The following is a 14,634-nucleotide window of genomic DNA, read 5'->3' as shown; positions in this document are numbered from 1 at the left end:
TTCTTGAACCCCTAAGCGCTGCCCTAACTCCACCATGTGTGCGCCGTATTTAACATACAGTGCACCATGGCGGCAGTTAGGGAACTAGCGTAAAAAATGTTGACACTAGTTTGGCGCTTTGCAGGATTAGCGTAAGATATTTTGAAGCTCATCCTGCAAAGCGCCTTGAGGCCCTTTATAAATAATGATGTGCCTCTTTTTAATGCCTGCTCTGTGCAGGCATTAAAAATTCCCCAAAAAACGGCTCAACGAAATCTTTTAGATTTCTTTGTGCCATTTTTCTGGCCCCCCTAACATGGGAACGCCCCCATTGCATACATTATGCCTGATGCAAGCATAATGTGGCGCAAGGGTTTACAAAGTGGTGCATTGCATGCATTGTAAGTATGGCACAGCGATTTTTGAAGCCTAAGGCCACATTTGCGCTAGAGCTTCTTAAATCTGAGCTTTAATATTTAAATATTTGTAACATATATGATCATTGCATATGCTAAAGGGGTGGATGCATTAAATTATGTTTTAAATATCTTTTTATTGAAGAGGGGAAGTGTTCCTGCATACTAAAGGTGTAACAGCCCTGTTGGGAGGTTCTGTAATGGAGGAAGGTAACTGTATGGAGAAGTTCAGAGAATGCCCTTCACAAGAATATCCGCCAAACACAGAAGCGTTTCCACTATTACGGGCATTCCACAGATAGCAAGCAGCTTGTTAATTATTGCTGGTGCAACCACACTAAGGCCCATATTTATACTTTTTTAGGCTAAACTGCGCTAATGCAGTTTAGCGTCAAAAAGTATTGCACTGGCAAGCACCATTCCAAGATGCCTGCTGGCCGTCTTATTTATGGAATGGCGCTAGCCAACGCAAAGGATGGGCTAGCGTCAAATTAATTAACGTTAGCCGGGTGGGGTTGGCGGTATGGGAGAAGGGTGTTTAGAGTTCAAAAATTACGTTAGGCTGGTTAGAGTAAAAAACTGATGACTCTAACCAGTCCAGCCTCATTTATTGATGCTAAACCTACCATACCACATGACTCCTGTCTTAGAAAAGACAGGAGTCATGCCCATGTCCCCTGGGCATGGTCATTGCACTTAATGCCATGTATTAGGGCCCATTTCAGGGCTTCCAATGGCACTTTTTAAAACAAACCCATATACTTACCTCTACTTACCTCCACTTACCTGGGATGGGGTCCCCCTATCCTCCACTGTCCCTCTTGTGTGGGTGGGGGTATCCCTGGAGCATGGGGAGGGCACCTGTGGACTCTTCCCATGGAGTTCCACAATGGAAATGAGCCAACAGGTCCTCTAACACCTGCCCTGACCAGGCGTTAAATAATGGCACTAAACAGGTTTTGCACCATTATTTAGGCCCGCCTACCTCCCATGCCCCATTTTTGCACGGGTGGATAAAAAAGCCGTTAGGGCCTTTGAGTCATTTTATGCCCGGGAACGCCTACCTTGCATCTCATTGACGCAAGGTAGGTTTCCACTTTAAAAAATGATGTAAACTCCATGACTTTGGCGCTAGACGGGTCAAGCTCCTAAATATAAATATGGAGTTAAGTTTGCGCTGAATTAGCGTCCAAATAAATGTCGTTAATTAATCGCAAAGAGAGTATAAATATGCCCCTAAAAGTCTACTGTCCATGCTGAGAAGTGTTAGTATCACACCACAGGAATGTTAGCAGCTCTGCTCAGAAGTGCTTACACAGGCCCAGTAAAAGTAGGGCAGCCCCCATGAGAACCGCTGAAACTGTGAATAGTGTCGCTGTTGCAAGAGGCAGCAACTTTATGGAAGTAAAAGCTGAGTGAACCACTTTATGACTTTTGTGGTTTATTTATTTATGAAGCACTTTTCTGTCACCTGTGCTTATGTGTGCTGGATGTATTGAAGCCCAGACTGCAGCTGCACTTCTGCGAATAGGGTGCTATCTATTCAATGCAATGAATTGCAGTATTATGAAAATTCATATTACACCTGCAAAATGAAAACCCAGAAAGTAGTGAATTGAGTTTTTTCTCTTTTGTGTCTTCTCTGTAGCAGTTCATAAATCACAAACTGCACCTTAAAATCTCACAGGCAACCCGTTTTATTTCAGGTCAACATTTCCCTGAACTTCTGCGGCAGATGGTCTGAGAATTCCAGTTGGTCATGCGAACATCTGCCACAAGATGGCGACAACGTCACAGTCGAGAGAGGCCAGACCCTGCTGCTTGATACCACCACTAAAGTTCTAAATCTGCTGCACGTGAAAGGTTTGTTTTTTACCGTTCATTTTAAATCCAAATTAGCAAACGACCTATGTGGCTAATCAGCTGCTCTCTGCTTTCAGTCGAAGTCTACGCTATATTTACAACTTCGGTTCGGTTGGGAATATTGCTAGCGCGCCTGTCTTTCACACATTTCATTGTTTTAAGCGCACACAACTCGGAGATTCCCCCTGATAGTGCGTGTAGCGCTGGTTTTAGCGGCATTTTTTTGGCGTCCCCGAATGATCACCTGTGCCACGGATTACCTCTCTACCATCCATTAACAGTGCTCCTCAAGTCTTTATAACCACTCTCTCCCAGATGCATTTATTTAGTTTTGTAGCCCCACTCATACCAGTGTAGGGTGTCAGCAGACGCGGCTCCTCCGCTAAGGCGGAGGAGTGTCACCACCTGCCGCAGCAGCAACTCCAAACCTTTAACTACAAAACAATAATAAACTATTTTTATTATTGTTTTGTAGTAAAAGAGGTGGGGTCACGGGCTGTGACGAGCACTGAGTGCGCATGTATGTTTGGCCAGCAGTCTCGGGCCGGCCAGACACACATGTGAACTGTGCTCTCTCCAGCCCTGCACTGTGTTGCCGGGCTGGAGAGATCAGGCACAGGCTCCCAGTCTGCCTTGGAGCGCCCTAGCTGGGCGCTCCAGCCAATTCTACTCTGAGCAGAGTCAGGATTGGCCGCAGGGCAGGCTGGGAGCCTGTGCTTGCAGCAGAGGAGCGGTGTGGTGGTGGCGGCGCCAACGATGCATGTAAGTGTTTTTTATTTTTAGGGTCGAGCCTGCATAGCATGCGCTTGCGCATGCGTATCGCTTGCGAGATGCTGTAGTAGTTAGAAAAGGGCTCGGAGACCCACCCATGTCACGTCAGTGTCTTTCATTGGTTTGTGGGCTTGCCTTTTAAAATCTGCTTGCTTTCATTAGTGGAAGGCACGCATACCAGTGGTTAGTCCTCCTCGAGCCCAGCGACCAAGTACTCAAAACATACGAGGCTCGCTGTTTGTGAACTACTTTTTCTCTTTTTTCGCAGTGCTATCTCGCTTGTTTAGCAGTGTTTTTCTTTCCATTTAATGAGGCAAGAAAAGTCCGGTTGGGTGTTTACAGTCGCTAATAGCTCTAACTCTGAGAAATGCGAGACCAGTTGCATTACAAATGCTCGTTTTAATTATTCCCACCATCCATCCCCACCCGGGTGTCGGCGCCCCACCCCTATAAAGCACAGCGCGCCGCTCCTGGGTGTCGGAGCACTTTACATCACACACACATTACACAGAGACAATCAATCATAAATTTGTAAATCAGTGTAGAAGAAATGTTACATAAGACACAGCACCACACGATGTAGGAGTCACATGTCATCCATACTCTACAGTTTCGGAGTGCCTTGTCTGACGGAGTACAAACTCAGAATTTAAAATGTAACGCCATGGTTGGGGGTTCTGTTTGATAATATGAATTGATTTATACCCAAATGAACCCCTTTTGCAGCATTAGAATAATGAAAGACTGGGGAAAAATAATAACGCTCTAGTCTTTACCTTATGGGATGCATGCAGCTCTTTGATGACAGTTAATGGCTTACTGTGCTGTAGTAGGAGTTTAGCGATTAAACTGTAAGTAACAAAAGGACCTCTCTGACAAAAGCAGTAACCCCCTGACCTATTTGCCTTATATGCACTTTGTGATCTGCATGGTACGTGTTTTTTGCAGGAGTCATATTAACAACCCGCTCTACCTTAAAAATTCCACTGGAGAAAACTCAGAACTCCTTCCAGACAGAGCATTAATTACCAGAGTTATCTTGACATTTTTGTTGTTGCCTAAAAAATAGCTGGATGCAAGGAATGCTGCAGCAGGGGCTTTTAAAACTATAATATACTTGCAAACATGGCGCCCCCTCCCAAAGTCAACACCCTGTGCGTTGGCACTGGTCGCACCACCCTACACCCAGCCCTGAGTGAGTGGGATGCATATAGCCAGGGCCACTGGAATTATGTGGTTCTGCAGCCATGCCTTTCTAGCATAATTATGACTTGGCTCATTTGCTGCATAATTCATCACCTGCAGCACAATCTGCTGATTGTGACAAAAATGATTCTAGCTCAAACGGATCAAAAGTTACTAAAAACACAGCAAGTGGGTTTGGCACACAGAGGAAGGCCCTTTCAAAGACTAACTGGTCATGTTTCCATTGTTTTTTTCTAGTGTTTGGTTGTTAAACTGGTAGTAATTAGGTTAAATATTTGCCAGACAGTATTAACATGTGTAGAAATTACAAAATACTAGAGTAATAATATCATAAAATGTGCCTCCTTACGCCGCATAATTTGCTTTTTCGTGCTGCATAATTTAGTCAACCCTGCAGCATAATTCCAGAGGCCGTGCATTTAGCAGGGAGCTGTGTTTCCTGCAGCTCGTTAATTACGTTCGCTAGACAAAAATCTCAGTTAGGTGTAGGCGCTTTAGACAATGCAACGGAAGATGCGCACAGCTCTGCACCCATTCATAATACTGCCCCTGGTAGGAACTGGAGCCTGCTGCAATGTGTCTGCAGAATGCACGTCCAGACCTTCTGTGATGTCACTTTAGTTTTTGTGGTTTGGTGCAAATCCAACACCTTTGTACATCCATGCCATTTAAACTCATGATTTCCAAAACTATTATTTCTCTCAATCACATTTCAGTTTTTAAAGGAATGTGAATAAAAGATTAAAGCGATCATATTTATTTTGCCATCTTGGAAATTGCGATCTTTGTCAAACTTACAATTTTAAGGTCACGGGGGTAAAACCCACAGCTAATGAGGGTGCCAGCCCCAGGGGAGTTCTCGGGGTAAAGGAGAGGAGACTCAGAGGTGTGATATGCTAGTGAAAATAGAAAAAAAACAAATTTGCAAAAGTCAAATTGCAATTTTTTTTTAGAAAATCACAATCCTAGGACCGCTAACATACATTTGGAAACAAGCACCACAAATAGCAACTTTCAGGAAAACAGTGAATTCAAAAATGTGCAATTCTTGTGAACTTTGCATTTTTATTTTTACAAAAGTAAAATAATGTTTCTATGGGGGTGTGGCCAAGCAAGATGGCAGGAGGGACGCACTTCTAGGGAGCCCCTTGCTGCCTGGGCCTAATCCTGCATTATCCTGCTGTGTCTGCTCCATCCAGCACGCTTCACGGGAGCGGAGTGGTGCACTTAGAGGTGCCTATCATTCCTGTGGCTCAAGAATGTTGACGATGGGCTCCCAAGGCATAGGAGGCTGGGATGGTTGGGGCGGTTGGAGAGGGCAGCATGAGTGCTGCTGGGCCAGACCTGATCCTCGCTGCTTGCTTGGGTCCCTGTGGCTGAGTTCCCCGTACCTCCGCCTGCCCAGCATCAGAGATCTGCTTTTTAGAGGGGGTTTGGACCATTAGAGACCTGGGAGACGCGCACTTGATGCCGCGAATGCTGCAGCGTGGCCCATGAGCAGGCCCTGCTTCTGGACGCCCTCTACACCTGTAGGGACAATGCTTTGGGACCAGCTGCATGGTGAGGATTGTTTCTTTCCCCACACTGCTCCTCCCCCTTTACAAATCAGAATACTGAGGTGGCGCTTGGGAGGCAGGCTTAATTTTGGGCCCTCAGTTGCCCCATGATCGTATAAGGGGCCTGAATATTGGTAGTGGGACTTGGAGGGCACCCCTGGACTGCCACTATGAATTCTCCACGGACATGTGTGAATGAGGAACCCCAGGATCATGCAGGGTGGCCCCATGACTGTGTTGCCGCTTGTGTGGTGAGGCCCTGACTTTGCACTGGAGGATGGTAGCATGAAGCCGGCAGCTGACCGTTGGAGGGCTCAGTTCCATGGTAGGCCCCTGAAAATATTGCCTCTGTTGTTTTGGGAAGAGGGGTTAGCGTGATCCTGGGGAAGTCTGATTCTGCCTGTGCCCTTTTGTTGTGTGGGAGGAACAGACTGCTGTCCGGACTTCAGTGTCTAACATCGGGACTGCTGCAACTCAAGTGAGGACCCTGTTGGCCCCGGAGAGTGCGGGGTGTGTGCAGAGTACCCAGGAGTGGTTAGCCTACTTTCAGAAGCTTGGGGGCTCTCCCAGACAGTTCATTAATTCCGAGAAATAGACTGTGCCTTCCTAGAGGAACACTATGGAGCAATACAGTACAGTGACCCCTCTCCTTTAGTGCCAAACATGACAGTTAGGACAGAGGGAGGACCACTGCATGGTCACACCTGTGGAAGAGCCTACACAGGGGTCCAGGGTGCCTCTTGAGGGTAAAATAGAGTCAATGGTGCTTGAGATTAATCTTCTCCTGGTGGACCTCAGAAACGTGTCGGCTACAGTCCGAGTGGCAGACGGTTCCATCACTGACCTTCAAATGGAGGTTGCCTCACTATGGAAACAGATGGCACTGGTCAACTCCAAGACCGGGATCCTTGAGGTGAGAATCGAGGATGGTGAGGGCAGGTCACGCCGTGATCACATTCGGCTCACTGGGTTCCAGGAGCAGGCTGAAGGCAGTGCCACTGAGGTGGTCATTCTGACCCTGGCGGTCTTTGACCGCCAGGGCGGAGGACCGCGGGAGATCCGCCGAGAGGCCGGCGGAGCTCCAATGGGGATTCCGACCGCGGCGGTAAAGCCGCGGTCGGACCGGCACCACTGGCGGGGTCCCGCCAGTGTACCGCGGCCCCATTGAATCCTCCGCGGCGGCGCAGCTTGCTGCACCGCCGCGGGGATTCCGACCCCCCCTACCGCCATCCAGATCCCGGCGGTCGGACCGCCGAGATCCGGATGGCGGTAGGGGGGGTCGCGGGGCCCCTGGGGGCCCCTGCAGTGCCCATGCCACTGGCATGGGCATTGCAGGGGCCCCCGTAAGAGGGCCCCTACATGTATTTCACTGTCTGCTGCGCAGACAGTGAAATACGCGACGGGTGCAACTGCACCCATCGCACAGCTTCCACTCCGCCGGCTCGATTCCGAGCCGGCTTCATCGTGGAAGCCTCTTTCCCGCTGGGCTGGCTGGCGGTCTGAAGGCGACCGCCCGCCAGCCCAGCGGGAAAGTCAGAATTACCGCTGCGGTCTTTCGACCGGTAACCTGACGGCAGGACTTTGGCGGGCGGCCTCCGCCGCCCGCCAAGGTCAGAATGAGGGCCTGAGTCTTTTGTGGAACTCTGGCTGAAGCCAGCAGGGCTATCTACCATTTTCATGATTGAATGAGCGCATCGGGTGCTGTGGGCTCCCCTGAGACCTGGGGCGCCGCCATATGCCATTATAGTCTGGATCCTGAACTATAGAGATCAGGACTGCATCCTTCAGCTCCCCGGGAAACAGACACTGCAGTGTTCGATAATCACAGAATATCCATGAATCCAGACTATACCAACAAGGTCGAGGGCTCCAAGAAGATCTTCTTGGAGGTGAAGGCCAAATTACGATCTATGGGCATCCTTACATGCACTTGTTTCCAGCCCGTCTGCAGGTCATTTCTGGGGACAAGTCCCACTTCTTTGATACTCCGGAGGGTATATGGCACTGGCTAGAGATATGGGAAAAAGTACCAAATGAAAGATCGGGATGTGACCGATCTGGACATGAGAATGCAAGGGGATCTCGCTGTCCCAGCTGGAGGTCATGTGAGTCTCTGAAGACAGATGACTCCCTGTGGCCTAATTGTGTGGGTCCCTGCAAGATCGAGATTCAGGGTGATGGAACCATGACGGAGGTACCCTTGAACCCAGGACCTGTTGCTGGAGAACTGGTAAAGGATTCGGAATCAAGGATGGAGACAGGGAATGCTACAGGCAGACAATTTACCCTTGCTTGGTTTGCCTTTTGATATATTTTTGTGCCTTCTTTCTTGTTCTCTCAGCTCAATTCCATCAGGGGTGCAGGTTGAATATGCACTTTATTTTACTAACTGTGTGAGTTTGATTTTTGTTGTTGCTCACGCTACTGTGGTGAGGGCTGCTATAACTTAACATGTTGTATGAAAATTGCTTTTAACAGCTATGGCACCTCCTATCTGTGGGGCAGAGGCTGCTCCCTCCACACTTGTGGTAGGTTTGGTTTCGGGTTGGGGATTATGCTGCGGATCCTGGCAGCAACGATACAAGTGGATATGCAGTATCTGTTGTTATGGTTGTTATGGTGTTTATCTGGTGTGGTGAGGTTTGATGGGATTTCTTTGCTCTGTGTTCTTACGAAACGTGGGATGTTCTTGTTGTTTTTCTCACCCACAAGGGAAAGAGGGGACTGGAAGGATTCAAAAGCTATTGACTTCCTAAGTTAGGGACTGTTTCGTTCTAATTGCAGTGCAAGAGAATGCGTGGGATCCGGGGGGACTCATGGGGATTTTCGGCCTGTTCTTGGGCAGATGCAGGGAGATGCTCACAAGCATGGGGGAGGTGGACATTTGACATGGCTAAACATATAAATGTGGTAACATGGGACTTAAAAATGATTATACACACTATGAGGTACATTCCTTCCTTCCTTTGGAGGCACAAGGCTCAGATATCTCATTTACAGGAAACACACTTGATGGACGAGAAGGCCAAAAATTGGGTAAGAATTGGCGGGGTCAAATTTTCTCTGCATCATTTTCATCCTATTTAAGGGGCGTAGCCATTTGGGTGGCACCAGGTGCCCCCTTTACACACACTTACAGTGAAGCAGATGTGGAGGTGCGTTCTCCAAGGTACACTGAATGGGGAACCATTCACAATCCTGAATACATACGCGCCTAACAATAATGACCAATCTTTTTATAATATTATGCAGGATTTGCTGGAGACTGGGGTGGGGTTTCCTACTATATGGGTGGGAGATTTTAACTGTGTTATGGATGGGGAAAGGAATCGTTACCCCCAAGACTGGGGACTAAGCCAATGATTGTGGGGTCTCTCACCACGGTCATGCATAATATGGGACTCTGGCATGGTTGGAGAGAATTGAACACAGAAGGCAGAGAGTACATTTGTCATTCAAAACCACACAATATGTTTAGTCACCTGGATTGCTTTCTGGTGGGGGGCCTGGACCACTCATGTGTGGCAGCTGTAACACACATGGGGAGATTCCTTTCTGACAATGCCCCAAGGCGCCTTATATTGGTTTGGGGGGTGGTGGGGCTCAGTCCTGGTGCATGCCCTCCAACCTCTTGACGATTGCGGCCTGTCTGGAAGTACCGGCTACCTCTGTGACTTACTACCTGGAGGTGAACTGGGAAACTATGGACACTAGGGCAGTCGAGTGGGAGGCACTGAAAGTAGTTGCCCGAGGGACGTATATCGGAACCGTATGTAGGGTTTGCAGACAGTTGGAGGCAGTCCTTAAGACCCTTGAAGGGCGCTTGGCAGATGTGCAAAAACACACATTGCTGAAGCATGCTTGGAACATATCTGGTTGCATAGAGAGGTGGGCAGGGGCTGGGAGGCACTTGATAAATTGAACCTCAAGACCTATCATCAGAGGTTACATAGGAAGGGAGATAAATCAGGTCGACTGTTGGCATGGATACTCCAATGGGAGGTGGAGTCTCCTCCTATATTGCATCTCAAGAATGCTGCGTGAGTACTGATCACGAGGTGGCAGGATGCCCTGGCTGTGCTGGTGGAGCATTTACGCACTGTTAATGGGGCTGGCCCGGTGGGCCCTGATGGGGCAATAAATGACTTCATTCAGAGAGTGGAGGTCCCTCAACTGGGACTTGAATATGTACGGGAACTGGAAGAGGATATATCTTTGGAGGAGATAGGTGTCACTATATTGGCCTTGAACAAATCCAAGGCTATCCCATTGAGTTTTATCAAACATTGTGAGAAGGTAGCCTCTTTCTAGCCTTGTTACCCCCACTTTTGGCCTGTTTGTGAGTGTATGTCAGGGTGTTTGTCACTGTTTTCACTGTCTCACTGGGATCCTGATAGCCAGGCCTCAGTGCTCATAGTGAAAACACTATGGGCCTGATTCTAACTTTGGAGGACGGTGTTAAACCGTCCCAAAAGTGGCGGATATACCACCTACCGTATTACGAGTTCCATAGGATATAATGGACTCGTAATACGGTAGGTGGTATATCCGCCACTTTTGGGACGGTTTAACACCGTCCTCCAAAGTTAGAATCAGGTCCTATGTTTTCAGTATGGTTGTTATGTGTCACTGGGATCCTGCTGGTCAGGACCCCAGTGCTCATAGGTTTGTGGCCTATATGTATGTGTCACTGGGACCCTGTCACACAGGGCCCCAGTGCTCATAGGTGTGCATGTATATGTTCCCTGTGTGGTGCCTAACTGTCTCACTGAGGCTCTGCTAACCAGAACCTCAGTGGTTATGCTCTCTCATTACTTTCAAATTGTCACTAACAGGCTAGTGACCAATTTTACCAATTTACATTGGCTTACTGGAACACCCTTATAATTCCCTAGTATATGGTACTGAGGTACCCAGGGTATTGGGGTTCCAGGAGATCCCTATGGGCTGCAGCATTTCTTTTGCCACCCATAGGGAGCTCTGACAATTCTTACACAGGCCTGCCACTGCAGCCTGAGTGAAATAACGTCCACGTTATTTCACACCCATTTTACACTGCACTTAAGTAACTTATAAGTCACCTATATGTCTAACCTTTACCTGGTAAAGGTTAGGTGCAAAGTTACTTAGTGTGAGGGCACCCTGGCACTAGCCAAGGTGCCCCCACATTGTTCAGAGCCAATTCACTGAACTTTGTGAGTGCGGGGACACCATTACACGCGTGCACTACATATAGGTCACTACCTATATGTAGCTTCACCATGGTAACTCCGAATATGGCCATGTAACATGTCTATGATCATGGAATTGCCCCCTCTATGCCATCCTGGCATTGTTGGTACAATTCCATGATCCCAGTGGTCTGTAGCACAGACCCTGGTACTGCCAGACTGCCCTTCCTGGGGTTTCACTGCAGCTGCTGCTGCTGCCAACCCCTCAGACAGGCAGCTGCCCTCCTGGGGTCCAGCCAGGCCTGGCCCAGGATGGCAGAACAAAGAACTTCCTCTGAGAGAGGGTGTGACACCCTCTCCCTTTGGAAAATGGTGTGAAGGCAGGGGAGGAGTAGCCTCCCCCAGCCTCTGGAAATGCTTTGTTGGGCACAGAGGTGCCCAATTCTGCATAAGCCAGTCTACACCGGTTCAGGGACCCCTTAGCCCCTGCTCTGGCGCGAAACTGGACAAAGGAAAGGGGAGTGACCACTCCCCTGACCTGCACCTCCCCTGGGAGGTGTCCAGAGCTCCTCCAGTGTGCTCCAGACCTCTGCCATCTTGGAAACAGAGGTGCTGCTGGCACACTGGACTGCTCTGAGTGGCCAGTGCCACCAGGTGACGTCAGAGACTCCTTGTGATAGGCTCCTTCAGGTGTTAGTAGCCTTTCCTCTCTCCTAGGTAGCCAAACCCTCTTTTCTGGCTATTTAGGGTCTCTGTCGCTGGGGAAACTTTAGATAACGAATGCATGAGCTCAGCCGAGTTCCTCTGCATCTCCCTCTTCACCTTCTGATAAGGAATCGACCGCTGACCGCGCTGGAAGCCTGCAAACCTGCAACATAGTAGCAAAGACGACTACTGCAACTCTGTAACGCTGATCCTGCCGCCTTCTCGACTGTTTTCCTGCTTGTGCATGCTGTGGGGGTAGTCTGCCTCCTCTCTGCACCAGAAGCTCCGAAGAAATCTCCCGTGGGTCGACGGAATCTTCCCCCTGCAACCGCAGGCACCAAAAAGCTGCATTTCCGGTCCCTTGGGTCTCCTCTCAGCACAACGAGCGAGGTCCCTCGAATCCAGCGACACCGTCCAAGTGACCCCCACAGTCCAGTGACTCTTCAGCCCAAGTTTGGTGGAGGTAAGTCCTTGCCTCACCTCGCTGGGCTGCATTGCTGGGAACCGCGACTTTGCAAGCTACTCCGGCCCCTGTGCACTTCCGGCGGAAATCCTTCGTGCACAGCCAAGCCTGGGTCCACGGCACTCTAACCTGCATTGCACGACTTTCTAAGTTGGTCTCCGGCGACGTGGGACTCCTTTGTGCAACTTCGGCGAGCACCGTTTCACGCATCCTCGTAGTGCCTGTTTCTGGCACTTCTCCAGGTGCTACCTGCTTCAGTGAGGACTCTTTGTCTTGCACGACGTCCCCTCTCTCTGCAGGTCCAATTTGCGACCTCCTGGTCCCTCCTGGGCCCCAGCAGCGTCCAAAAACGCCAAACGCACGATTTGCGTGTAGCAAGGCTTGTTGGCGTCCATCCGGCGGCAAAACACTTCTGCACGACTCTCCAAGGCGTGGGGGATTCATCCTCCAAAGGGGAAGTCTCTAGCCCTTGTCGTTCCTGCAGTATTCACAGTTCTTCAGCCTAGTAAGAGCTTCTTTGCACCAACCGCTGGCATTTCTTGGGCATCTGCCCATCTCCGAGCTGCTTGTGACTTTTGGACTTGGTCCCCTTGTTCCACAGGTACCCTCAGTCAGGAATCCATCATTGTTGCATTGCTGATTTGTGTTTTCCTTGCATTTTCCCTCTAACACGACTATTTTGTCCTTAGGGGAACTTTGGTGCACTTTGCACTCACTTTTCAGGGTCTTGGGGAGGGTTATTTTTCTAACTCTCACTATTTTCTAATAGTCCCAGCGACCCTCTACAAGGTCACATAGGTTTGGGGTCCATTCGTGGTTCACATTCCACTTTTGGAGTATATGGTTTGTGTTGCCCCTATCCCTATGTTTCCCCATTGCATCCTATTGTAACTATACATTGTTTGCACTGTTTTCTAAGACTATACTGCATATTTTTGCTATTGTGTATATATATCTTGTGTATATTTCCTATCCTCTCACTGAGGGTACACTCTAAGATACTTTGGCATATTGTCATAAAAATAAAGTACCTTTATTTTTAGTATAACTGTGTATTGTGTTTTCTTATGATATTGTGCATATGACACTAAGTGGTACTGTAGTAGCTTCACACGTCTCCTAGTTCAGCCTAAGCTGCTCTGCTAAGCTACCATTATCTATCAGCCTAAGCTGCTAGACACCCTATACACTAATAAGGGATAACTGGGCCTGGTGCAAGGTGCAAGTACCCCTTGGTACTCACTACAAGCCAGTCCAGCCTCCTACATTGGTTGTGCAGTGGTGGGATAAGTGCTTGAGACTACTTACCACTCTTGTCATTGTACTTTTCATAAGAGAAAAATATACAAAACAAGGTCAGTGTATATACACATAGCCAAAAAGTTTTGCATTTCCTCTTTTCACTCTTTTCTAAGTGCTGAAAAGTACTACTAAACTTTCAAAAAGTTCTTAAAAGTTTAAAAAGTTTTTTTCTGTCTTTCCAAAAAGTTCTGAAAACTTTTTTCTCTTTGTCTATCACTTTAAACTCTCTCTAAAAATGTCTGGCACAGGCCAAAAAGTTGAACTGTCCAAACTTGCATATGATCACCTTAGCTGGAAAGGAGCAAGGAGTCTCTGCATAGAGAGAGGTTTGAGTGTAGGGAAGAATCCTTCCTTAGAACTGTTAATTAATATGCTTAGAGTACAGGATAAGGCCATAAGTGCCCAATCTGTAGAAAAAGTAGCTAATGGTTCTCAATCTGATCCAGGGACTCCAGGAAAGAAACTTCTCAGCCTGCCCATTACTAGACAGTCTAGCATAGTTGGTACAGAGGTTGAATCACATCATACTGATGATGTGCTCTCACATTATACTGGTAGCCAAGCTGTTAGGGTGCCCTCTGTAAGGGACAGGTCTCCTTCTGTTCATTCCCATCATACCTCTGTATCTAGAAATGTCCCTCCCACCCACCCTGATGACAGATTGTTAGAAAGGGAGCTCAATAGATTGAGAGTGGAACAAACCAGACTGAAGCTCAAGAAGCAACAGCTGGATTTGGATAGACAGTCTTTAGAAATAGAGAGGGAAAGACAGAAAATGGGTTTAGATACCCATGGTGGCAGCAGCAGTATTCCCCATAGTCATCCTGCAAAAGAGCATGATTCCAGGAATCTGCATAAGATAGTTCCCCCTTACAAGGAGGGGGATGACATTAACAAGTGGTTTGCTGCACTTGAGAGGGCCTGTGCTGTACAGGATGTCCCTCAAAAGCAGTGGGCTGCTATCCTATGGCTATCATTTACTGGAAAAGGTAGGGATAGGCTCCTTACTGTAAAAGAAAATGATGCTAACAATTTCCAAGTTCTTAAGAATGCACTCCTGGATGGTTATGGCTTAACCACTGAACAGTACAGGATAAAGTTCAGAGAGACCAAAAAGGAGTCTTCACAAGACTGGGTTGATTTCATTGACCATTCAGTGAAGGCCTTGGAGGGGTGGTTACATGGCAGTAAAGTTACTGATT

At 48.2% G+C, this 14,634-nt stretch overlaps 1 protein-coding gene across 1 annotated transcript in view; it reads left to right on the top strand.

Moving 5' to 3' along the window:
- The window catches only part of PKHD1 (PKHD1 ciliary IPT domain containing fibrocystin/polyductin), a 1,684,711-nt gene that overhangs the window by 819,579 nt on the left and 850,498 nt on the right, over positions 1–14,634 (top strand). Inside the window, exon 36 of the mRNA XM_069236642.1 lies at positions 2,102–2,258. Within this exon, the coding sequence (XP_069092743.1) occupies positions 2,102–2,258 (157 nt within the window). The remainder of the gene's footprint in view (positions 1–2,101; positions 2,259–14,634) is intronic.

The sequence above is a fragment of the Pleurodeles waltl genome, chromosome 5 (assembly GCF_031143425.1).
Source record: "Pleurodeles waltl isolate 20211129_DDA chromosome 5, aPleWal1.hap1.20221129, whole genome shotgun sequence".
NCBI lineage: Eukaryota > Metazoa > Chordata > Amphibia > Caudata > Salamandridae > Pleurodeles > Pleurodeles waltl.
This window is presented reverse-complemented; position numbering and strand designations above follow the sequence as displayed.